This window comes from Pectinophora gossypiella, chromosome 20 (assembly GCF_024362695.1).
Source record: "Pectinophora gossypiella chromosome 20, ilPecGoss1.1, whole genome shotgun sequence".
Classification (NCBI taxonomy): domain Eukaryota; kingdom Metazoa; phylum Arthropoda; class Insecta; order Lepidoptera; family Gelechiidae; genus Pectinophora; species Pectinophora gossypiella.
This window is the reverse complement of record NC_065423.1, coordinates 761,343-787,157: the sequence shown is the minus strand read 5'-3', so window position 1 is coordinate 787,157 and position 25,815 is coordinate 761,343. Positions and strand designations below refer to the sequence as shown.

The 25,815-nt window shown below is 41.7% G+C and overlaps 1 protein-coding gene across 4 annotated transcripts in view; it reads right to left on the bottom strand.

Moving 5' to 3' along the window:
* Positions 1-25,815, bottom strand: part of LOC126375856 (ubiquitin carboxyl-terminal hydrolase 32) — a 51,726-nt gene that overhangs the window by 7,146 nt on the left and 18,765 nt on the right. Inside the window, exons 8-29 of one of the 4 annotated variants that reach the window (XM_050022908.1) lie at positions 25,156-25,344; positions 24,507-24,655; positions 23,910-24,050; positions 23,602-23,686; positions 23,084-23,232; positions 22,433-22,626; positions 22,054-22,177; positions 21,566-21,691; positions 20,957-21,160; positions 20,205-20,394; positions 19,763-19,877; positions 19,044-19,213; positions 18,434-18,525; positions 16,025-16,134; positions 15,257-15,427; positions 10,273-10,467; positions 9,298-9,449; positions 8,602-8,738; positions 8,235-8,372; positions 7,477-7,662; positions 6,897-7,089; positions 5,698-5,906 (exon numbers count right to left, since the gene is read on the bottom strand). In XM_050022908.1, the coding sequence (XP_049878865.1) occupies positions 5,698-5,906; positions 6,897-7,089; positions 7,477-7,662; positions 8,235-8,372; positions 8,602-8,738; positions 9,298-9,449; positions 10,273-10,467; positions 15,257-15,427; positions 16,025-16,134; positions 18,434-18,525; positions 19,044-19,213; positions 19,763-19,877; positions 20,205-20,394; positions 20,957-21,160; positions 21,566-21,691; positions 22,054-22,177; positions 22,433-22,626; positions 23,084-23,232; positions 23,602-23,686; positions 23,910-24,050; positions 24,507-24,655; positions 25,156-25,344 (3,419 nt within the window). The remainder of the gene's footprint in view (positions 1-5,697; positions 5,907-6,896; positions 7,090-7,476; positions 7,663-8,234; positions 8,373-8,601; positions 8,739-9,297; positions 9,450-10,272; positions 10,468-15,256; positions 15,428-16,024; positions 16,135-18,433; positions 18,526-19,043; positions 19,214-19,762; positions 19,878-20,204; positions 20,395-20,956; positions 21,161-21,565; positions 21,692-22,053; positions 22,178-22,432; positions 22,627-23,083; positions 23,233-23,601; positions 23,687-23,909; positions 24,051-24,506; positions 24,656-25,155; positions 25,345-25,815) is intronic. The other 3 variants (XM_050022909.1, XM_050022911.1, XM_050022910.1) reach the window with 3 other exon arrangements.

Genomic DNA, 25,815 nt, shown 5'->3' with positions numbered 1-25,815 from the left:
GTATAAAGAATTGTGTATATGTATTGTATGATTTTACAAATAACGGTCACAGTACAGTAATAATAAGGTAGATTTTTCCTAAATTGCGTAGGTTCAAACTTTGTCGCATCGCGTTTGAAAGATGTAATAGCGCTTCAGGACGTCCCGCAAGCACGGCGCTGATGTCGCAGTATCCGCATATAATTATTATGACTTGTCATTTAGTTCCAATAAAATCCGCGGGACTTCATACGTATGTCAGTGACAGCTGGTGATAGCATGCGGGACACTTAGCACCTAATCGAATTCTATGTTGTTTTCGCGCCCAGTCCAGACGACTCACAGCGCATTTCTGGACATATATTTACGCGTGGTGTTTATTGTTAGATTAGTTAGTTCAGGTTAGGACGTCTTTTTATAACGAGGACGTTAAAAAAAAACGAGGCTGGGACGTATTGAAGTAGTATTTTCCATATATACGGGCCCGGTGTGCATGCCTGGCGCGTCATATTCGCAAATCATCACAAAATTATTCCAGTGTAAATATGATGCAAACACTACCGTTATTCTTTTAGTAGGCAATAGTACAGGGCTCACAAAAGAGCAATTGACTAGGTATCATAGGTCACTAATGACTGTTGAGTGTGGAAACTTAATTATTTGTTCTTTTCCATACTCAAATACATTAGCTAGTGAGGAAAATAATTATATATTTTCTCTCAACCAACACCTTTATAACAGAACCTGTCATCATAGTAATATTATTTATTTAGATTTGAATAAGTTTATTCGAAATTGTATAATAACGACAGATAGAATATATCTATCTAAGTACTTTAAAAAAATTATATGTTCAGTACTAGTTTTTTATATTACAGACACTTCTGCCAGACCAGGCAGTAAACTTATTGACTGTACTGTCTTTTACAGTACAAAACTTTTTATTGACGGTAGTCAGCCATGTACCACGAATGGTACTTCATCTTTAAACTAGACAATAAGACAAAAGAGAAGCTTGGAATATTAAAACTAGTTCACCAAAATATTCAAGGCTTCTCTGGCAAAGAATTAGACGTAGAATTATTTTTAGAGACATTTTTTATTGACATTTTATGTATTACAGAGCATTGGTTGAAGGATTATGAATTGTTATTCGGTTTTAAAAATTATCATTTCGCTAGCGCTTTCTGTCGAAAGATCAAATTACGTGGTGGCTCCCTTATTTTTATCAGAAATAGTTTAAAATATAAAGAACGCAAAGATATTACTGGACTTTCGATAGAGGGCACTATGGAGATTTCATGTATAGAAACAGAGAAACATATTGTTGTAGCCGTATACAGACCCCCATACAGTGCTAACTTCACAGTTTTTGAATCAGTGATGGAAAATGTACTGAAGGTCATATCTAAAAGTAATAAAGCCATTATAGTGTGTGGAGATTTTAACGTTGATTTATATGAAGTAGATTCAATTACAACTAGATTTCTAAGTTTGTTTACATCTTTTAACCTTGTTAATATATTTATGGAGCCAACTAGAATTACAGAAACAACTGCCTCATGTTTAGATAACGTTTTTTGCAATTGTGACTTTCAAGACAACAGTATCCTTAACTGTTTTAAGTCAGATCACAGTGGGCAGCTGGTCAGTTTTCCAGTACTTAAAAATGTTCAGAAAATTAAATTTCGTACACGACCCATTACTGATACTCGGATAGAGAAATATCGAAATAGTCTTATAAGTAACTTACCTTGTCCAAACTTTGATACAGACAATCCTGACGATTTTTACAGGGATTTCTTTACTATTATCCATAAAGAATTTGAAAATAATTTTCCTCAAAAGGTAGTTACCAACAGTCAATCATTCAAGTTCAGTGACTGGGCTACCGTAGGCATTCGCAAAAGTAGAAATACTCTTTATTCTTTATATGAGGAAAAAACGTATACACACACTGATAGTTTTAAAAGCTACGTCAAAAATTATTCTAAAATATTTCGAAGAGTGTGTTATACAGCCAAACAGATGCATATTAGTAGTAAAATAAAGACCGCGGATAATAAAATAAAGGCAGTTTGGCAAGTAATAAATAGCGAAACAAAGGCTTCGAAACCGCGTGAATTAGAATATAATATAGAATCGAGCACTGGGTTAGTTAAACAAGATAAAGATGTAGCTGAAGTTTTTGATAAATTCTTTACGAACATCCCTGTAAAAACTACAGAATCTCTCAGGTCCTCTCCTGTTCAAGCTGATATATTGTTGAAAAGTAATGTTACTGCTTGCACTGAATTATTTGATTTTAAACGCGTTGATCCGAGTAGTATTGTTAAAGTATTCAAACAGCTGAAACTTAAAACCTCGAAAGATTTATGGGGATTGTCTGTCAAATTGATGAGCTCTGTTATTGATATCTTAGCACCATATCTAGCTTACATTTTTAATATGAGTGTTGAAAATAGCACTTTTCCAAATTTAATGAAAATCAGTAAAGTTATACCTCTTTTTAAATCGGGCACAAAATCAGACCCCACGAATTATAGACCGGTTTCTATTCTACCAGTACTTAGTAAAATTTTCGAGAAAATTATTCTCGACCAACTGCTATGTCATTTTAATTTAAATAACTTACTTCACAGCCAGCAGTTTGGTTTTACTAAGGGTCGGTCTACAACAGACGCGAGTGTCACATTTGTTCGACACATTTTCGATGCTTGGGAGAAGTCGCAGAATGCCGTAGGAGTATTCTGTGACTTGTCTAAGGCATTCGACTGCGTGGATCACGAGACCTTGCTTTTGAAATTGAGGCACTATGGATTAAATAATGGAGCTCTCAGTTTGTTAAATTCATATCTAGGTGATAGGATACAAAAGGTACAAATCAATAGTACGACTTCTTCGGGCTCTCATGTTCAAATAGGAGTTCCTCAAGGATCCATTTTGGGGCCGTTCCTTTTTTTAGTGTATATAAATGATTTACCTTATGTAGTACAGAACCAAGCTGACATTGTACTGTTCGCGGATGATACTTCTCTTATATTTAAAATCGATAGAAAGTTAGAGGAACTTGACGAAGCAAACAGCGCTGTGTCGCAGGTTCTAAGCTGGTTTACAGTAAATAACCTAGTTCTAAATGCTAAGAAAACGAAGTGTATTAAATTTGTTCTACCAAACGTAAAGAAAGTAAATAATAACATTAAAATTAACGACGAGAAACTAGATTTTGTTGAACGCACCGTTTTCTTAGGAATTACTGTAGATTCAAAACTTCAATGGGGCCCACATATTGTATCACTAGCGGGCAAGCTAAGTTCAGCAGCATATGCCGTCAGAAGAATCCGACAACTCACAGATGTACCCACTGCTAGACTTGTCTACTTCAGCTACTTCCACAGCATAATGTCTTACGGTATTTTATTGTGGGGTCGAGCCGCTGATGTAGAAACTATTTTCATTATTCAAAAAAGGGCAGTTCGCGCTATTTATAATCTGCGTTGTCGGGACTCTTTAAGGGAGCTGTTTAAAGAAATAAATATACTGACGGTCGCAAGTCAATATATTTATGAAAACATTATGTATGTGCGTAAAAATGTATCTCTCCTTCCGAGAAACTGTGAAAGGCATACTTACAATACAAGGAATAAAAATAAAATTGTTGTTCAAAATTCTAGATTAAGTAAATTAAATTCATCTTTTTTGGGGTTATGTATACGTTTTTACAATAAAATACAAGATAATATTTTAAATTTGTCAGAGAACAAATTTAAAGCTCACGTGAAGCTTACTTTATGTAAAAAAGCCTATTATAAGATTAATGATTACCTAAATGATAAAAATGTCTGGTATTGAATGTGTTCCTCTAGTTATTAAATAACTTGTAATGTACCCTCATTGATTTAAAAGATGTGTTGCTGTTGCAGTTTCTTGTCATTTCTTCTCCTCAGCCATAACACCTTGCGAAATGACGTAAATTCAAAAATGTTACATTGACCTTCAACAAGTTTATCCATGATAATTACGTTGAATAAATGATTCTGATTCTGATTCTGATTCCTGAAATGGGCTGTTTCGGGGACCTGAACTGGTTGCTGTCGAACTTATTATCACGTTTTCTTGATTAAAATTCATAAATAAGTCAAATAGAAAATAGAAAAAATATTTTATTTAGTTTTAGATCTGTCATGATGTCTGTGATGTTTGTTTATTATTATTATACATAAGAATTTCAAAATTTTTCTTATTTTTTTTCCCAAAGGGCAAGGCAAAGGGAACTATGAACATACAGCCATGTCTTGTGTTTTTTTTTCTTGATGATGATTAATGAAATGATGAAACCTAAGCTCCCACCCTCGGAGCAGACTCCTACTCCGAACCCCAAACGAAGTAAGCGGCTTGTTGGCGCAAAGCGAAAATAGATAGGTACACTTTGTTTATTGAAGATTCCGATTTAATAATACTATCGGGAATGTTTTCCGACTAATGTGATCATTAACCACAAAACACCACTTCGTATTGATTATTTAGATTATTCAATGAAGAAAGCAACCTTCCCGTTCCCGGTCCCACCAAAAAGTCCGCGGCAAAGAGAATATAAATAAATCTGTATGTTGGATGGAAAAACAATTAATTATAAATGACTACTATTTAGGCCGGCAAATGCAACAACTTCTTTTTTGATTTGGTTTTCCCCGAAGGGTAAGGCACAGGGAACTATGCCCATACAGCCATTTCATTTTATGTATTGATTTTTTATTATAATATATGTCCTCTTTTAAAACACGGTATTTACCCATTATTTAAAAATGTTTAAATAAGATACGTTATTACAAAAATATTTTTCCAATATTCCTTTTCTCAGATTGTAGTATTTTTAGTTTTTTATTTATATTTATTCTCTTCATACAAAATCTCTTTATAAATTGTCACTGACATTCTATTACACTTGTCAAGTAGTCAAAGCCTTTAGAAAAAAAAAACTATCACGCACACAAACTAACATTGACACCTCTACACGCTCAGCAAATACACTGTAATCTGCACCACTACAAATGTAGAATTGATCAAAATTGAGGGTCTGAAATATGGTACTTCTCGTATTCGGACCCTAAATTTTTGTTAGTTTGCGAAAATAATACACCAAAATATTACTATTTATCGGTTTTATAACAATATTCCTCTATCCGTTTTCCTGTAGCACTGCATCAACTTTTGTATGGAAAACGAATCACCTTAACGCGCTACGCGGGACAGGATAGTCTGCGCTTGAACTCTTACTCCTTAATGAGGAAGTTCGAGGTAAATGAAGAAGGCATCGTTAAATGTATACAAAAAATCAATTAAATAAAGGTCTAACAGACAGTTCTCTGAAATGCGGATACTTAGTCCATTTTACTATGAATGTAGCTCTGACTAGCTTGATCATTGGGAATATATTTGTGAGTATATGTTATGTCATAACTGTGAAATTACATAGTCAAGTCGTAAAAAGTATCTCATTGGAATAGGCTATTACCACACCCCGGACATTTCATTCAAAAATCTTATTCTGATCGTGTGCCGTGTAACGCTCAAGTGCGAAGTAGATACAGTCCACTCGCGCTCCTTTACTCCATAGCGGCTTACGGCCATTTGAGACCCAGAGGGGATGCCCGATACCAAATGACGCGGAGAGTGACCGTTATTGAACATGGGGGTATAGTTATGTTTCGGTCGTACCTTGAGGTCGAACACGTCGACCTCTGGCAGCAGGCGGTGCTGGTGGTGGTCCTGCAGGTTGTCGTCGGTGACGGGCGTGCAGTGCAGCGAGCTGGACTCCAGCCGCGGCCGCGCCCCGCGGGCCAGCGAGGCGCGGCGGCCCGCGCGGCCCGGGGGGGCGCCCGCCGGAGGCAGCGCCTCGTCCTCGCTCTCGCTCTCCGATATCGTTTCTGTGACGCAATCAATAGAAACGGACTGCTCATATTTGCAGATATCCACCCATCATCCATCCTCGACTGCTCTTATCCTACTCTAGGTGGGCTCGGCACTACAGTCATGAGCAATATAATGTACCCACTTTAGGACTCTGTCACACTAACATATTTGACATTTAGTGAGACTCACAGTTCAATTTGTCAAAAAAGTTAATGTGACATGGTACCAAAGTGTATACATATTAATGCTCGTGACCGTACATGTATTCCTCTTCCAGTCATTTCTGTCAGTCGTCATCTCTGTACTCACACCTTTCACACACATATCCTTCTTTACACAATCCATCCACACTTTTTTGGATCGTCGCCTACCCCTATAACCATCCACATTCATACTCATAAGTTTCCTCGTTATATGCCTTTCCTGTTACTCCTAAATTTCTCAGGGACCGACGTTACTTTCAGACTTCCTCTTATAATATTAATTCCTAATCTTGTCCATTCTGGTCACACCACACATCCATCTTAACATTCGCATCTCTGCCACATTATACTCTTCTTTCATCCGTCTCCTTTGTCGCCCAACATTCGGAACCATACAGCACGACAGGTCTTATGACAGATTTCTTCCCGTTTCAACCTCCCGGGACACCTCCAGGATAGAGGGGCCGGCCTAGGAAGCGTTCGAGATGACCTGGACGCTTTTGACGAAAAGTGAAGAGACAGAAAGTGATGGAAAAGCAAGGGAGTGGCCTTTGCCCAGCAATGCGATACAATAGGCTAGAAAAAAAACTAACACAGTTTCTTATTGACAGTCATAATTCTATTTAGTCCTGTGTAAAAATCCTCACTTATTAATAGTAAATTACTACCGTCTCAGTATGTATCATGGCTGAGATTCAAAATCAAACTCTAGCTGGAAAGGGTGGTGCAAAATACAGGAGGCCTATAACTAGCAGTGGGATGACGCGGGCTGATTGATAATGACGAAACGCTAGCACTAACCTCTCATAGCATCGTCAAGCCACATGCTAGACCGCCGCCGCTGGCTGCACAGCTCCCTGTACCGCAGGATCGTCTCCTGCGGTACGGCTGCAAGGTACGCCGTGGGGTCGAAATCCGTGAACGGGAAGTTCACCACCTTCTGCGACTTAATCCACTTGTTGTTCACATACTGGAACCGCTTCAGGTGAATTATCTGTGGGTAAAGTTAGTGTTAGTGGTGCCGTGGACGAACTATATAAGCGTTATTGCAGGACCTGGATGCTTCTGTAAAGACCGCGAGCACATTGCTGGGGATAAAAAGGATTGGAACCAGAGGAGGCTTTTGTAAGCGATAGAACACATTAGCATACGTTGCTTGCCAAAATGTCATTGTTACAGTGTGCCACCTAGTAAAAGCGAGACACAGTCCGCGCGCTCTCCATCTCACTCCTTAGCAGCTTACACAGCCATTTTAGACTGAAGTAAGACCAAGAGGGAATGAGGTCGGCACCCAATAAAAAAAAAAAAAAAAAAATAGAGCATCTCGCTCTCTCGCGCGATGCGTTCATCATCTTCTGGCTGGCAAATCCCTCGTACGTACCAGTATGGGCGGCGCTCGCCATATCTGCAGCTTCTTAGTGGCGGGCTGCGCCGAGCGGCACGTGGCACAATGGTAGCGCTCCTCCAGTCTCTCTTCCGAAGTAAACGCTGCCAAACAGCTGTTCAGGTCCACCGCTGCTGAAGCCTCCGCGGCCATCGCTGACACGCTCGAGTGTTCAACCCACGCCTGCAAACATCATAATATAAACATTCTAGTAACGCTGTCCATCCGCTGGACCGGCATTAGTCTTTCTTCTACCGTGTGGGTTGTGAGGTGGCTGACCGATCTCATCAACCCTGGTGTCAGGTTTACTATTGAGCCGCAAAAAGCCCCTGACATGGCTCATGTAACGACTAGTTACTTACATTAGTAAGTAGTCCGGGACCAATGGCTTAACGTGCCTTTCGGAGGCACGGATCATCTTACTTTCGGACACTAGAGTTATCAGCCTGTAATGTCATAACCAAGCCAGGGTTCACAAAGTGATTTTTGTGAACCTGAAGATTTGACAGGTTTTTTTTTTATAAAAGTGTCTGCCTGTCTGACCTTCCAACCCGCGACGGGAATACCTACAAAACCCAATATGAACGTATATTTTGATGATCATCAACATTAATTTAAGAGCCACGCTCTTGTCAGTGTAGCATGTGTGTTTTAGGGAAAAATAGGGCAGTGGTTTCCCTCTTGCGTTCCGCTCAATGCCAATGTCCAGTTGTAATGATCATACTTGGAAATAAACGAGTTTTAACTCAGCCTACCTTCTCCCGTGTGGACTGGTAGCGCAGATGCAGCGCGGTGGGGTCCCAGTCTATGGCTATCAGCACGGAAGACTGCACTCGCCGGTACATTTGCCGCAGCACGTCTATGTCTAGCCGGCGCAGGACGCCTGGTGATTCCTGGTGGTAGGACACAATCCATGTATATTAATGAGGTAATGACTGGGTAAAAACCAAAGCTAGCGTTATCCCGTTTCTCACGGGGTCCGCTTAGCTGATCTGAAGATTTGACATGTCCAGTTTGAAGGTTTGACTGGGTCAAAGATTGCGAACGTAACTCTCGTCTGTTACTTTATTACGCTCAAACAGTGTAAGTGATTCGGCCACGTCAAAAGAAATGTATACATACGTCGTCGGTGTCGTGGTCTATGTCGTGCAGCCGCGCGCTGGCCTGCCGCTGCAGCCCGGCGGGGCCGCCGGGGGAGCTGCCGCCCGCCGTCGGGCTGCGGCTCACGCTGCACCGCTGGCGGGGCCGCGGGGACGAGCCTGCGGGGACACTCCAAATGTTATACTTTGTTTTTTTTTCTGAGGTTGAAATAGCTAACCCAGGAGTCTTTGGTGCACAATAGTAACCTTGACACTATGGTCGATAAGGTCATTGATCTCATAACACGAGAAAATAGTTAAAGGTGTGAACGATATCCAAGAAATTGACTTGTCAAGCTCAGAAATTGTGGGCTTTGAGATGTGTAACCTACTCTACAGCAGCAGTACCAGCTCAATACGGTTAGGTCACATACTTCGGAAGCGTAATTCTCGGAAATGTGAGCTTCCTCACGGTGTTTTCCTTCACCGCTGATCTTATGATAATGCTTTATGATCCAAACATGAAAAACAAATTGGCGAATCATTAGTTTAGGCCCGGTCTGGGTTTCGAACCTGCGATTTCACAGTCAGAGTCGAGCGTTCTGCCAACGGGGTCACGAGTGTCATGACGGCTCTCGTATATGTTTATATTCCAATAAAAATATAACAAAAGTGATAATGGACTTGTATAGGAATGCAGAGTCGAACGGACAATGAAGTGAAGGGTTCCAAAGCGTACCAGCGGCGTGCACTCCGTGCACGAGCGGCGCTGTGTCGGCGGGCAGCGCGCAGCCGCGGCACAGCGCCGGCCAGCCGCACGCGGCGCACCAGGCGCCGCCGCCCGCCACCAGCCGCAGCGTGAACGGGTACTCGTAGCCCAGGCTGTCGTCGCTGCAACACACCGCGCACGCGACCCTCACTTTGCTGGCTGACGGATCGGACATTTTTTGCTCGAGTGATTTGCGTCTATAAAGTATTGACAATTGCAAAAGGTGCAAATCGGTTTCGGCAAAAAATGCCGATGCGTCAATTCGCGCCATCAGCGACGACATGACATATTCCAACCATTCCGCAGGGGTCGCGGAGTTCTATAGTATATACACCCACTCTTCACGAGCTATATCTATCCCACGTAATAAGGGGCGAGCCTATTGCTTACCGAACACATATCCTGGAAACCACGTGACATCAATTATCTATTATCCAAACAAGGATTCGAACTCGTAAAGAAAAGAAATCTTAGTTGTTCAGTTAACTAAAACTCGAAAAGGCTTTGACATTTACGTGTGTTCGAGTAGATTTCCGGATGGTTTAATGCTTCGTTAACTGAGGGGAGGCATGTGCCCAGCAAAGGGACGTATTGATAAGGTTGTTATGTTACATTAAGATTTGTTATTTTCTCTCAAATGTATAACATAACATACTTGGAGTAATCAGAGGTATATGCTTTGCAAGATGAACTAACTACCCACACCTCACCAAGCTTTTTGTTACACATTGCACACTTATTTTTATGTGCGCAAATTGCAATATTAATTTTTAGATGAATTGCTTCCATATGGGGTTTCTAGGAATAATACTACATATAGAACGGTAACTCTCGGCTCCCCACCAGCGGCTGAGCTAGAGTTACCTCAGCCCTCTCGGTGTTACTTTAGTTTACGTCACACACACAGCTGCGCGTGTGCGATAACGTCAACGTGTAGGGTCTCACCAGTCGGTGGCGTGGTTGTGCAGGTCGGAGGCGGGCGGGCGCGCACTCAGCAGCCGCGCCACCTGCGCCCAGACGCGCGCGTACAGCGCCCGCCCGCTCAGCCCCTCCTGCAGCGCCACCAGCAGCGGCACGCCGAACAGCGCCGGCTTGCAGCGCTGCGACGGCAGGAAGTACGCGTCTGCGCGGCATTGCTTCCTGGAAGCGACCACATTTTGTTACGATACTTGGAAAATATGCCACTAAGGACCGAGGGTTCAGCTAATGGCTTACAATCGTCATGTTACACATTCTGTCGGTACTATAGTGAGGAAATCTTCACTGAACCAACACTGGATGCCACTGAGATGCCGGTACGCAGTACAGCAACGACTATGATCTGACTAACCAGTACGATGTGAACAACGTAGTAAACATTTTACATGAAGAGAGATGCATACTAGCGAGTATATTTCGCATGGATTACACCAAGAGAAATAATCTATGGGTTAGCTATTCTCAAGAGACGCAGGAGTTGTGGAGTTGATCAAAAAATGTGTGAGTTCTAAGACAATTTATGTATTATAATAAAACGTAGATCGTATAGGTTATACACCTATACTAGGGGTATTTGCTATGTTATGTTACAGGTACCCGTGAGGGTAATCAACGCTCTTCGTGTTCAGTATAATAACACGTTCAGGATGTAGTTGCGGCTGCCACAACACTGCAATGCATCTGGCATGTTTCCAGAGGCGTACTGTTTACCGATGGCTTAATGCTATCGTGAGGAAGAAAACCGCCTCCTTACTTCTCCGGGAGCGGACTAGCGCCAACAGTTTCCTAAACGTGGTGCGAACAGACGTGACTGTCCTATAATGAAGCACCGGTTTAAGTTCCATGTCTCACTCTAATATCCATTCTGTCTTACTGTGTGGTTACATTAAGGTGATGCGTTTCAGTCAGCTAGGTAACGCTGCGTCAGCAGATGGCGTTACTTCTGCAGTTTTCGTATTTTTTTCCATTTATTCGTTTAGTGTAGAGTTCTGACCCAGTGAAATGTTAGGTGGCGAAATCTTACATACATTATCTTTAAGTTAAGCTACAATTTTGAAGTATTTACTGCAGATATCATATTAAAACATTGCATCAAAAGTTGGTGTCATTTCAATTTGTGTACAAACACGAAGCTGTCACACACACATGCGAACTAGGTTAGCTATTAAAAGAGATGCATAATTTGAAGTCTACTTGTAACTTCTAAATGGCGCATTTGGTAAAGCAGTCGCCGCCATTCTTAAGTTTCACGGTTCAAACCCAAGTGCATGTTTTAGTTGTTTTTACTTTTTGTATTTTTTTGTATGTACTTTGCACTAAAGTACCTTCCGTAATTTCCGTATTTGTTATTTTGTAAAATTCTAACAGGCATTAATCGCATCAGTGAACATGCGGCTAACTAAAAAACTACTGAACGGATTTTCATACGGTTTTCACCAATGAGTAGAGTGATTCATGGGCGTGCTTTAGGGTATATAATTTATACAAGTATTTTTTTTTTGTATAAAATGGTTCAAAAATGATGATGAATGTCAAACATAATTATCGTTACAAATATAGCCGACTTGGAGCTTTCGGCGAAAACGCTGCCTGGGCCCATTGAGATATAACAAAACAACGTATGGTTGAATTGTTCCTTTTTTGTAGGTCTACCGAAAAGTCCACAATAAGTCATAATAATTATATTGTGTATAAAGAATTGTGTATATGTATTGTATGATTTTACAAATAACGATCACAGTACAATAATAATAAGGTAGATTTTTCCTAAATTGCGTCGGTTCAAACTTTGACGCATCGCGTTTGAAAGATGTAATAGCGCTTCAGGACGTCCCGCAAGCACGGCGCTGATGTCGCAGTATCCGCATATAATTATTATGACTTGTCATTTAGTTCCAATAAAATCCGCGGGACTTCATACGTATGTCAGTGACAGCTGGTGATAGCATGCGGGACACTTAGCAGCTAATCGAATTCTATGTTGTTTTCGCGCCCAGTCCAGACGACTTGCAGCGCATTTCTGGACTTATATTTACGCGTGGTGTTTATTGTTAGGTTAAGTTAGTTCAGGTTAGGATGTCTTTTTTTAACGAGGACGTTAAAAAAAGACGAGGCTGGGACGTATTGAAGTAGTATTTCCATATATACGCGGCCTGAAATGGGCTGTTTCGGGGACCTGAACTGGTTGCTATCGAACTTATTATCACGTTTTCTTGATTAAAATTCATAAATAAGTCAAATAGAAAAAAGAAAAAAGATTTTCGTTAGTTTTAGATCTGTCATGATGTTTGTGATGTTTGTTTATTATACATAAGAATTTCAAAATTTATCTTATTTTTTTTCCCAACGGGCAAGGCAAAGGGATCTATGCCCATACAGCCATGTCTTGTGTTTTTTTTTCTTAATGATGATTAATGAAATGATGAAACCTAAGCTCCCACACAGACTCCTACTCCGAACCCCAAACGAAGTAAGCGGCTTGTTGGCGCAAAGCGAAAATAGATAGGTATACTTTGTTTATTGAATATTCCGATTTAATAATACTATCGGGAATGTTTTCCGACTAACTTAATGTGATCATTAACCACAAAACACCACTTCGTATTGATTATTTAGATTATTCAATGAAGAAAGCAACCTTCCCGTTCCCGGTCCCACCAAAAAGTCCGCGGCAAAGAGAATATAAATAAATCTGTATCTTTGATCTGTATGTTGGATGGAAAAACAATTAATTATAAATGACTACTATTTAGGCCGGCAAATGCAACTATGCCCATACAGCCATTTCATTTTATGTATTGATTTTTTATTATAATATACACTTCTCATCAAAAAAATCGAAACACCTTGCAAGTTTACGTTTTGTCAGGATTATCAGAAAAATGTGTACATTTAGGAATAAATGTTAAATGTCGTTTAATAGTGAGTAATATGAGCTTATCAAATCTTAATGTTAATGTTCTAAATTTAAATGAATTTTTCATAGGTTTCGTATTTTGTTAAATGAGTCATTTTTATTCCGTATGGAGTATAAAGGAAATGGATAAAACAACACACGTAAATGAAAAAAAAAGCTAAAAAACGTTTATTTAATAACTTGTATTCCCTCCCCGAGCTCTAATTACTGCTTCCATACGGTTCTTCATCGATCGGATGAGAGTCACGATCACATGCTGTGGTATATTGTCCCATTCCTCTTGGATTGCATCTTGCAGCTGGCTAAGTGTTTCTGGGGCAGGATCTCTTGCTCGAATTCGTCTCTTTAATTCATCCCACAGATGTTCAATGGGATTCATGTCCGGGCTTCTTGCTGGCCATTCCATAATAGAGATATCGACTTCGTTAAGATAATCTCGTACGACGCCCGCGGTGTGAGCCCTAGCATTGTCGTGCATGAATATGAAGCCGTTGCCAATAAAATGTGCATAGGGCATCACATGAGGCTCGAGACACTCTTCGACGTACCGATGACAGTTTAGTGCAGGCAGACGTGGCCCAGACACGAAAGCAAGCTCTGTCTTACCGTCGGCGCTGATTCCTCCCCAAACCGTCCACGAACCGCCACCATAGCTGACCTTTTCTTCAATGCAGCATTGTGCATAGCGTTCTCCGTCTCTTCTGTAGACCTTGTTCCTTCCGTCGTTACCATACAGCATAATTTTACACTCATCAGAAAAGAGAACTTTGCTCCACTGTAGGTATGACCAATTTAGGTGCTCACGTGCAAAGTTAAGGCGCGCTCTTCGATGGTCTGCAGTTAATTTCGGCCCATTTGCTGGCTTATGCGGTACCAGTCCACGATCCTTCAACCTTCTTCTAATTGTAGAGTCACTTACAGCCACCCTTCGTACAACACGAAGCCGCTGCTGCAGTTGAAAAGCGTTAAGGCGTCGATTTCTTAAAGAAGTTGTTACAATAAATCGATCATCTCGCTCAGAAGTGACCCGATTCCTGCCAGATCCTGAACGGCGCGTGAACAAACCAGTCTCCCGATAACGTTTATAGACTCTATGAACAGATGACAGGCTTAGATGCAGTCTTGCAGCCACAACACGCTGACTAAGGCCAGAATCCAGCAATGCCACAACTTGGGCGGCTTCTGTGGGCGAAGTATCCATACGTTTTAGAAAAAAAACCTTTTTTCAGACGTCCCAAAGTCACAGTATTGAAATAAAAAACAAAAAGTTTAAGGATAGGCGCCAATTTTTAGTTTTTAAACGCTAAATGTACTCCAACCCTAAACACACATTTGTCTCAAAACAGTGATTCATTTCGTTTATAAGATAAACAAATGAAATTCTAATTTTGAATTTAGAATTTTCGCTTATTACTGTAATGGCCAAACTGCCAGCTATACATTTATGTATTTTTTTTCATCGTATGAATTCTTTTTTGTGTTAAATTCGGACAGAAACAATGAAAACGGAAGTGTTTCGATTTTTTTGATGAGAAGTGTATGTCCTCTTTTAAAACACGGTACTTACCCATTATTTAAAAATGTTTAAATAATATGCGTTAAAACAAAAATATTTTTCCAATATTCCTTTTCTCAGATTGTAGTATTTTTAGTTTTTTATTTATTCATACAAAATCTCTTTATAAATTGTCACTGACATTCTATTACACTTGTCAAGTAGTCAAAGCCTTTAGAGAAAAAAAAACTATCACGCACACAAACTAACATTGACACCACTACACGCTCAGCAAATACACTGTAATCTGCACCACTACAAATGTAGAATTGATCAAAATTGAGGGTCTGAAATATGGTACTTCTCGTATTCGGACCCTAAATTTTTGTTAGTTTGCGAAAATAATACACCAAAATATTACTATTTATCGGTTTTATAACAATATTCCTCTATCCGTTTTCCTGTAGCACTGCATCAACTTTTGTATGGAAAACGAATCACCTTAAAGTACGAAATTAAGTTCAATATGAACAAGTTACCTATGCACAGCCACGAGGTAGTGTACCGGTTGTGCACACAGATCGAGCGGTCGGCGGTTCATGTGCTGCATGCTGCCCGGGGACGAGTCAGACTTGCGGGGCAGGCGCGGGGAGCCCGGGGGCAGGGACTTCACGCTGAGGGTCGGGGAGCTGTGGCCCGCTGGCTCCGATCTGAGGGAAATTAGAACCCTTTTGCTTTAAAATATTTGAGAAATTAAAACCAAATTCCACTAAATTTCAAATATGTTATTACGACAGGGTTATAATTTATTTTATTTAAACTTTTATTTTATTAATAATTACAAGATAGTAACTGAATATCACGAACATCCCCCTGAAAATATGAATAATAGCAAGGATAGTTTCAATATTGTCGCCATAAAGTGAATACCACATATGCGCATTTTTGAAAAATCACATTCTGATCTGATTTTCTTCAACAAAACGTTGATTTCTTTTAATTTAATTTCGAGTTAAAATTCAGACTACAAACTTTTACCTGAACTGAAACAAGCTTGTCTATTGCGAGGTTTTATTAACAAAAATCACAAACGAGTGTCATTTTTCAACAAGGCGCTTACGTGGTTTTCACCTCCACCTCAGAAAGCCGAAATTTCCACAGTTTTGTCCTTTTGGAGTTTAAAAGGACGCACGGTCTTACGACTATAAGGCGACGATATGTCTAAAACAATCTGATTTTTGAGAATCGAATTTCGAAATTTTAACCGAATACCAAAATCCACTCTACTATGTAAAACTCCTGCTCACCTCTTCAACTCGGACAAATCCCGCGGCAGTGTGGTGGAGCGGTGCCCGTTGGTGTAGTGAGCGAACGAGTTGGGTGGCGACTGCGACATCAGCGTCTCCGACCGCGAGCGCTGCAACCACAGCCAAGGGGGAAGGCTCATAACGGGTAATAAGCCTCATAGATCCCAATAGGGTAGTTCACTGGTTTTTATTCCTAGTTCATTTACTCACGTGAACATTCTGAAGATATATCTGAAATCCGGTTTTCAATATCTCATCTGACGCCGAAGATACAAATACTTAAAGTCAGTGTTGGGGGAAGTCCCGTTTTAGCTAAATTTGTAAGTAGCTTGTATGGCACTACATAGTAACATGTGACATCACGAGTTCCTGTTGACATTTCTTTTTAATTACTTACTTGATTTCGGATAACAGTAACTATTTCATTTTTTAACGAATTTCGATTCTGGGTTCACAATTTGGCTTATGTCTATTTTTGCGAGTAGAGTGCGAAAGCCGTCTGACGAAAATGTAAAATAAGTCGCATAAAAAACAGCTAGATGGACTTAGGGCCATGCCACACTTACATCTCGTCGTAGGATTTGTATTAATTTCGATTCCAAATATCGAATGCGAGCTTTAAATGTACTTAGTTTGTTCGACTAAGGAAAATATCACAGAGATCGAATAGTTTAGAAGTAGTTCCAAATTCTGAGATATGGCATGTGTCAAATAATAATGGAGATTTAATGGGACTGTTTCAAAAAGTAATAATTATCTACGTTACATAGCAAGGTAGGGTTTCAGCGACCTTGCCTGTCGAGTACGAATCAGCTAATAATCACATTAAAAAAGTATCCAAAAACACCAAGAGATTAACACACAACATTCAAAAACGTGTAACCAAACATAAGCCTACATAGCGTGGCTCCAAGGCTTAACAAAACAATGGGATGATTCTACCATCACTACACTAACTGTGAACTAATGAATTCCAATGAAAGACACTGAAAATAAAGGGAAAATATAGGAAGAACTAGCAGAAACGTGTCTTCGATGTCGTTTTAATTGTGGTTTGGATGTGGCGAAAGCGACGCCACACATATTTCGGAAATATTTCTGGAAAAGTGACAAACTCAAAGAAAACCAGTGTATGATGGAAGCATTTACAAATTCGATTCGGTGGGTTTCCTTTCACCAAAGACGAGAGAAGCGAAGACCTGTAGACTTGACCAATCACAGAGTCTGCATGTCGCCCTCTACCTTGCGGTGATTGGTCTATTCTTGCTCATCAACTCTCGTCTTTTCTCCTATCCACTTTGGTTGAAACTCACTGTTAGGGATGCAAGAAAGGGGACCGCTGAACGAGACTTTTGTGAATAAATGTGTCTCCTAAACGTCTGGTGTACCTTGCGTATAGAACGTATATAACGTTACGTATACGACGTATGTTACGTCTTCGCCCCGCACCAATACTTATCGGGAACCAAGGTAGATTTACCTTACCCGGTCTGGGTTTTACTTTAGTTTGGATGTCTTTAGGATTTAATTCTACGTGCATCAATATTCCGAAGCGGAGCAGCTTGGTGGAGTATAGTCCATACCCCCTCTTGCTGACCGAGGGGAGGTATGTGCCCAGCAATAGGACGTATATAGGCTGTTTATGTTACATGATATTCGCTATTTACTCGCAAATGTTTGTCACTAATCGAACAATATTTCCTTAATACTAGTGACGTCACTATCGCTGTACTTTGTGAAATTTGTGTTTTTTTATTGTCGTTGATAGTCTGTACATTATATTATATTGTTTCAATATTACCTTCTCGCTGTGATCAAGTAGAATATCAATGGGATGGGATCTGTGACATATAATTTGGAAATCGTGACCAACAGTTTTATAAATACAACATACAAATATCTAAGAAAGGTTTTTACAACTGTACATATATAATTAGTATATACAGGATTATTTACAGACCACAAAGAATGGTTAGGTTGTATTAGTGTTTATCTTACATTTGTATTAGTATAACAGTTATTCCAATTAATTGAATGCCTAGAATTTACTCTCTGTTCACCCTCCACCATTATTTTGAACAGGCCCTAAGTTGTTTCCACTGCCCGAATTTAAAAATTGACTACCTGTATCTTTTATTTCGTTCTTATTTTAAGGTTGATTTACAAATAAACAGGCCAGAATAAACTGGATATCCATTTTTAGAGCAAATTAGAAAAAAGATCAATTGTGTCAGTAGCTCGTAAATTGAAGATCAGAATAGTGTGCGTAGCAATATAGATTCGGTCAGTACCAATGCAGCACACAAAAACCTCTTTTAAATTTCGGGCAATTAAAACAGTAGTGTCACAGTGTAATGTATGCCTGTACTCATGTAGGTGTGTGTGTGTGAGTCCGTGCTTTCGTCTAACCTTGAAGCAGAAGAGTGCCGGCATGCACAGTGAGGAAGTGGCGCCGCCCACACTCACCTCCGCCGCCGCTGCTGGCGCGGGACCGCTCTCCTCTGAGGGGGGATACCATATGTTTAGCCAGCTTATACTACTAAGCCTCGTCCGCACTAGGGACATTTTATCGAGCGACATGTATCATGTGTGATTTCTGACGTTACCAGACTTAATTAGACGACTACTTTTCTTTTCGACTGTATGCAAAAATCGCGGGATAGGATGTCTTGTGATGTGGGGCGATATCCCCCGATGTCTCCTAGTGGCGACGATGGTGGACTCTGACAAATGTCTGACAACTGTATGTGTAGATTGGTTATCGTCTTTATGATTTTATGAAGTTTTATGACGACGATCGAGCAACACGATGCGGCAGTGTGGATTACTTCTACTACTGGACATATCACGGACTGTGAGCAGTCTTAAACGGCGTGGTACGAATTCGTCTCGCGTACGTACGATCTATATACCGCGGAAAATGAATGTATGGATAGTTTTCGTCATTTTTTTGTATAACGCGCTTTGTCTACGGTAATTATGTACGTCATCAGGAGTAGTGCGGCTAGTATGTCAGTACCGGTGTGCGGGCATCGCTCGTCGTCAAGTGGGTGCGGCCCCGCCGGCGCGGGCTGCTGCGGCGCCTCGTAGGCCAGCAGCGCGCCGCCGCCCGCCGCCAGCGCGGAGATCTTGGCGCCGTCGTCCATCACGCGGCCGATCGTCGCGCCCGACAGCTCCACTAGCAGCATCCTGCCATGGAAAGGGTTTATTAATAATGTATCAGGTTGGCATTCCACCAAATGGGAAAGGAGACGATCGGTGAGGAATTGACCAATTACCTGCTTCGCAACTCGTTCGGGTTACACAATGTTGATTGATTTGATTCGAAAAAGCGGGTTACACAATGTTGATTGATTTGATTCGAAAAAGAAAGACAACAACCAGAGTGTATTTTGAAATGAAATAATAATTTTGGTGGGTTTTACTACCTATGTAATGTAATTCGATTCTCCGTCTTTCTTTTAAGCGGTATTTTACGGTATTTTATTGCATTTTTAAAGCCAAAGGTCACTCACTGGTTGGCTCTCTCATCACGAAATCTTAGAAACTACAAATGCTAGGGGTCTCAAATTTTGCATGGGGGTTTCTTTCAGGACGTAGGTGCTCACTAAGACGGGATTTTGAATTAATCCCCAAAAGGGTAAACAGAGGTAACAAAGATTGTATGAAAATTCTATAGTTTAAATAGTAAGGTTTCACGTCAAGTTGCGGGCAACAGCTAGTATACAATATACTCACGATTCGGGTGGCAAGCCGCAGAGCTCGCTCAGTCTCTTCTTGAGGTCTAGGTAGGTGCCTTCAGAGTTGACGCGCACGCCATACTTCACTGGCACAGACCCATCCAGCAACATCACTGCAAATAACATAAAACATATTTGTCATCATCTCCCTAGCGTATAAATCTTGCCTGAAGCACATCCCAAACACTCCATAGAAGAATGTCGTTATTACACACACGGGCTATATTTTTTTCCGCCACAGACAAGACAGACAATGAAATCAAGTTATCGTGAGCGACTCTAAGTAACAATTATCGATGGTAAGCTCGGATTGGCCTGCCAGGCGTTTTTCAGGCATCAATTATTTGTGAATTTAAGTGGCATAGTAAAATCAGAAAACGTTTATTTTCAGTATTAAATCCGTATTGTCTTGAGTAATGAAGTAATCTGTGCATCCTGACCTCTGATCTCGGCGCGCACGTAGCTCTCCATGGGCAGCGGCAGTGAGAGCATGTTGAAGGCGTCGAAGCGCACCGAGTCGCGGCCGCACGTGTCGCAGCGCACCTTCGACTTGAGCTGCCCGTAGAACAGCTCTGTGATGATGGAACTGTTACGAGCCGTGTGCGCCTCCCACGCTTCTGCTGCCACCACCTAAAGGTATGAAGAATTCCAATGTTATACTATCTTTCAAGATAATCGTTTTAGTTTCCAGTCATGTGTAAATCGATCAAACCGTATCGCGCGAGAAAGGTGTCGCATTTATTAAAAATATTAGCATTGAGTTAAGTAGGAAATTGGGCATTCTGACTCGCGGTCTTTCAACATCGTTCGAATCGTTCAACTCTAAAGAGAGGCTGCTGCTTTCAAGTTTGAAATCAATGTGACACCTTAGAGCCTATAGAACGAAAACAGATAAAAATACTTAATTTCAACAACGGGGTCAACGGTCTGCGAAATCTTTGTCCTGAAAGTGACTTATTGTAGTCGTCAAAAAAAAAAAGATTTATAAATTACCGGAGACTTCTGAACTTCTGGAAGGAGTTAGGGTTGGGTAACGTAGAGGTAACACGCCAAATGTAACATTTAAGAGTCTAAGTGATTAGAGCGTAGGATTCACGACTTCAAGGTTTGAGTTCAGTTAGATTTGGGTTGATGGGGAGACCTGTGTCCCCGGAATGGGACGTATATATGCGGTTCGTGTTATGGATCTTACCTGGTCAGGTCGTCCATCAGAGTCCCGATGCTGTGGATGAGGCGGCGGCACGGCCCTGTTCAAGTCTTCATGCAGCGTGTCCAGCAGCCACGCCAGCAGCTCCTGGGCGTCGTGCTGCTGGCCGCCGGCCAAGTGGCGCGCGTGGCGAGACACGCACCACCGGACCCGGAGTGGAGCCACCGAGCGGGCGCTGCAGGACCATACCTGGGAGATTGTAGGGGTGTTTCTTGTTAGTCATTTACTTGTAGTTTTGTTTTGCTTAAAAACAAGGAATAAATTGCAAGGGTTAGGAGGACGGGAGAATAAAGATTCCCTGCAAGTAACCAGGTATATGAAGGTTAATTTGTGAAGTAATGGGTAAAAGGTATTGAACGCTCGAGCTGGCTGTGACACAAGTAACCTTTATGACACCTTACATAGTAGATTCGCCCAACCAAATTGTGGTAAAAAATATTTCCCACCGGGGTAAGTAGATGCCATGGAATTCAGCGACCTTGAAATACTTCTCTTGCGCCATATGCAACATAGAAGTAGCCGAAATTGTGAACAGTTTGGTAACACGTTGCGTGTCCTAAATAAATAAATAAAAAACAAGCGATTGTACGTTACCTCCTTACAGAGCTCCCCGTAACGCAACGCCAAAGCTCCTTTGGTTCCGAGCGGGTTGGTTGTGTTCACTTCGTATAAATGCATGCCCGAGTTGAAGTACCTCGTTAGGGGACCGGTGTTCCATACCTGCAATTAATATTCACAATAACATTCAGCCGAGTTATTTTTACGAGTTACGAGAAGTTGGATTTCTGATTAGGTTACGGTTGTGCTAAAGCATAACGAGCAGAACCTAAGGTCGATTCCAGAAAATATTACGCATAAAACAACATTGCAAAGAAAATGATTTGGATCTTGTTATGATTTAAAATCTGTCGCGATTTGCAATCAAGGCTAAATCTAACCATATTTTTTAGGAAACTGCAGCCTAGAGACATAACGGAGAAGATAGATCGTGTTTGGTCACTTTGGACTTGGATCGTTTTTGGACTTGGATAAATACAAATATATGCATAGTGTGTTATTTATAAAATCCAAGGGGCACTCACGGACTGCAGCGCGGCGTTCATGAAGCAGGTGTTCCCCAGGTTGTGCAGGCCGGTGGCGCCGGGCAGGTTGGGCGCGATCAGCGTCTCGCGCCGCTCCGTGGCGCGCCCGCCGCCCGCAGACATGCTGCCGGCATCAAACGACACATGTACACCAGCCCCAACCCAGCAGTATGACGTCTACAGGCCGTTTAAGTTTTGGGAATCAGCTACGTAGTTGGCGCATGGCGAAACTGCCGAAAGTTGAGTTGTTGGAAGAGATCGCTCCAAGCAATAAGGCCGCCTTTAGCCACCTGGTCAGCACCAGGTGATAATCATTTATGACACGGTTATCAAGATACGTAATGGGAAAAACCTAATAGAAGAAAGAGTAGTGTCTTACCTCAGCGCTCCAATCTCCTCTGGCCAGGTGAGGTCAGCATTGCGAACCTCTATGAGCAGTCTGGTCCTCTCATCACATTTGAGTTCTTGTAACGTTGGTCGCTCGTCGTCAAGCAGAACTGTATTGCTGCCCAGAGACCAGAGGCGCATGTCCTCACGCGCCAGCCCTAGGGCTTGACAGAGGAACTCTGATACCTGGAGATAAATTAAGTTAAGATTTAAAAGGTCCGTCATTAAAAACACTATATTGTCAATTTATGAAAAACATCTCCTAAAGTAGCCTGAAGGATTTATATGCCTTTGGTCGATTTGGTTTAACATGTTAAATAGAATAGGTTAGGTAAATAATAATAATTTTGTAAGTCCGAGATTTCGGCTTATTGAAGATTTGCTTCTTATGTCATTCACCACTTTACAGAACAAATGGAGAGACAACAGGCCTGAAGATTCCAGGCCTGTTGATTCCATTCCATGCCAGGCGCGAACGTGGCTTAAGACGCCGCCGCCTAGAGAATCGGCCCGAGTCTCAGAAAAAAAAAAGATAATGGGAATTCGTATTAAAAATACTTTTTAAGCTTTAAGACTGAAGCAAAGTAAGTTATGAGGAAATTTATAGCAATGTATTGGTGCTGGCTGCGTTTATAGAGGTCACCTGTTTGACGGTGGCGAGGCGCGAGAAGGCGGCGGTGTAGGCCAGCTGGCGCTCGGGCGGCGCCGGCGCCAGCGGCACGCTGCTGTACAGCGCCGCGCCGCCCGCGCCCGCGCCCGCTCCTGCGGGGGGCGCCACGGGAACGCTTGAAGCTAATCGTCCATTGCACATCATTAGCACGGATACACTCGCCCATGTCAGGGGTCTTTGGTGGCTCAATAATAAAACTGAAGTTGATCATCCACGTAACAACCCACACGATAGAAGAAGGATAAAACTGAAGCAGGTATTTTTTTAATCTACGTCCATTTGCAAAGTATAATAGCTAAGAAGATGGAATGATAGGAATTGGAAGTGCATTACAATTTTGTTACCAGGTTTCGTGGTTGATCTTTTCGCACTCATACAACGCAGTGAACTAAGATGATTTGAGCGAAACAGCGTCATCAATTTTTTTAGTCATACCCTAGTCGCGTTATATAGAACGACAGAAAAAATATGCTATACTTTTTTATACTTACTTTGCGGACTGGCAATGTGACGCAACAGTTTCAAATGTAAAGGGTACAACTCCAACTCAACATCGGAGTTCGGTGGTCTTATCACCTGCAATAACAATGAGCGTCAGTTATGTGTATTCTGATTTATGTTGAATAATAGATAAGTACAACAACAATGGCATATCGAATGTCGACGAGATCAGAATCAGAAATAATTCACTTGACGATATATTTTTTAAATCGCATTTTTTACCCACTATTTCGGTGAAACCTTGGAAGGATCTCTCTCCAAATACAGAATCCTACCACCATAATAAGCCCTGTATTACCTGTCTAGGCAGCGGGTCGGGTCCGCCGTACCACTGCGCCAGCGCCCGCCACAGCGCGTCGGGCAGCAGCTCGAAGTCCCGGTGCTGCGCGAGGGTCACGTCGCGGCGCAGGTGGCCGCCCTCACCCGTTAGCGTGCGGACCTGGGGGCAAGACACTTGTAGTACGATGACAAAATGAACCCGTGGGCAAGGTGGAATCATCAAGCTCTACAGTTGTTAAGTATCACTTTCGCTATATATTTAGCATTGTAAGGACATATAGGGGCCTACCCAAGAAAGTATGGATGGATTGTGTAAATAAGGATATGTGTGTGACAAATATGATTACTGAGATGACGACTGTCAGAAATTAATGGAAGACGAATACATGTTGTACCGATCCCACTTAGGGTGAGATAGGGGCAGGAGGATGATGACTTTCGCTAGATGCTTATAGCCACGGGTGCGTAACAAATTCCATGTCAAGAACGCATCTCTTCTGGCACTTAAAATCTTCCACAATTTCTTCACATTACAAACATCTTTTGCCGCTTGATGAGACTGTCTTCACTGCCTGTGATAAAACCTGCTACGCCCTTGACATGACCATCATCTCACCTTCAGTAGGTTGGGAGCCAGTAGCCGCTTGTTATCCACAGGTCCGGGATGCCTGGGCGCTCGGGGCGCGGCGGAGCTGACCCCACTGCTTGAGCCTGCGCTGCCAAGCGACGCTGTCTCCGCCCGCCATAGCAGAGAGCCCATTGATTCTGGAATAGATACAGTGGTCACATAATAACCTACTTATTTTATCAATTGTTGTTTTAATAGGCATTGGAGCTCAAATAAAGTTTAAAAGAGCTTACGAGTATTTCTGGTTATATTGGTCGTGGTCATTGCTTTTCCGCAGAAGCTATGCTAACTTTGGAATAAACCAAAACAAGCTTTAACCTTTATAAAAATTCATTGGAGCTCACGTTTATTTCTGGTCAATACTAAATTAGACCATATTCAAGAATGTTGCCAGGAGATTACATTCAGAACTATCTTCAGATTCAGATCTAACTAACCTGTCCCAGCCATGCCAGATGTCTGATGACTTAGTAGTGTAGAGGCTGAGTGAGGTTCATTACAGCCTTTGCAAACCAATCAATATGATACCTCACCAAGGACACTTCATCACGGCACAGCACTTACGGTGCGACAGAAAGCGGCGATGAACTGCTGCCAACACGTCCACCACTAACACTGCTGCCAACATGACACTCACCCGTAGAGTTGCTAGTGAAGCTCTCATCACACACGATGGCATCGTCCAAGACCCTGGGCGCGGCACGGCAGCAGGCGGCGCTTGCTGCACAGTACTGCTGCCAACATGACCACCACTCGGCGCCCACCAGGTACCAGAATTGACCCACCGAGTAGCCCCGGGATACTTCGCGTCGTAGCCAGCCCAGAACTGGAATTAAACAAAAAGTATTCAGAGAGTGGATCATTAGATTTGGCACATAAAGTCTACATTAGACAATAAGACGCTTGTATAAACGCAATACATAATATAGAAAGAGATAACAAACGTTGGCAAAAATATTATCCAAAAATACTACATCATTCTGTATCGAGTGCTAAATATAGCTTTATTGCGAGACCATACAACATCAATAGCATTCCGCGATAAGGGCGGATCCGTCCAACATATAAATATAACTTCCTAAGCTACATTCATAAAACTATATCCATGTTTCCGATGTAATATTTCCTTTTACATCATTATTATACATAGTGCCGTTTATTATATTACAGTCTCTTTTTATGTTTGGATCATAAATTATTATCACAACGACTGATTGTTTTTTTTTTATTAATTGTGTTCAACGGTGAAGGAAAACATCGTGAGGAAACCACATTCCCGAGAAATGAATTTTCGGTG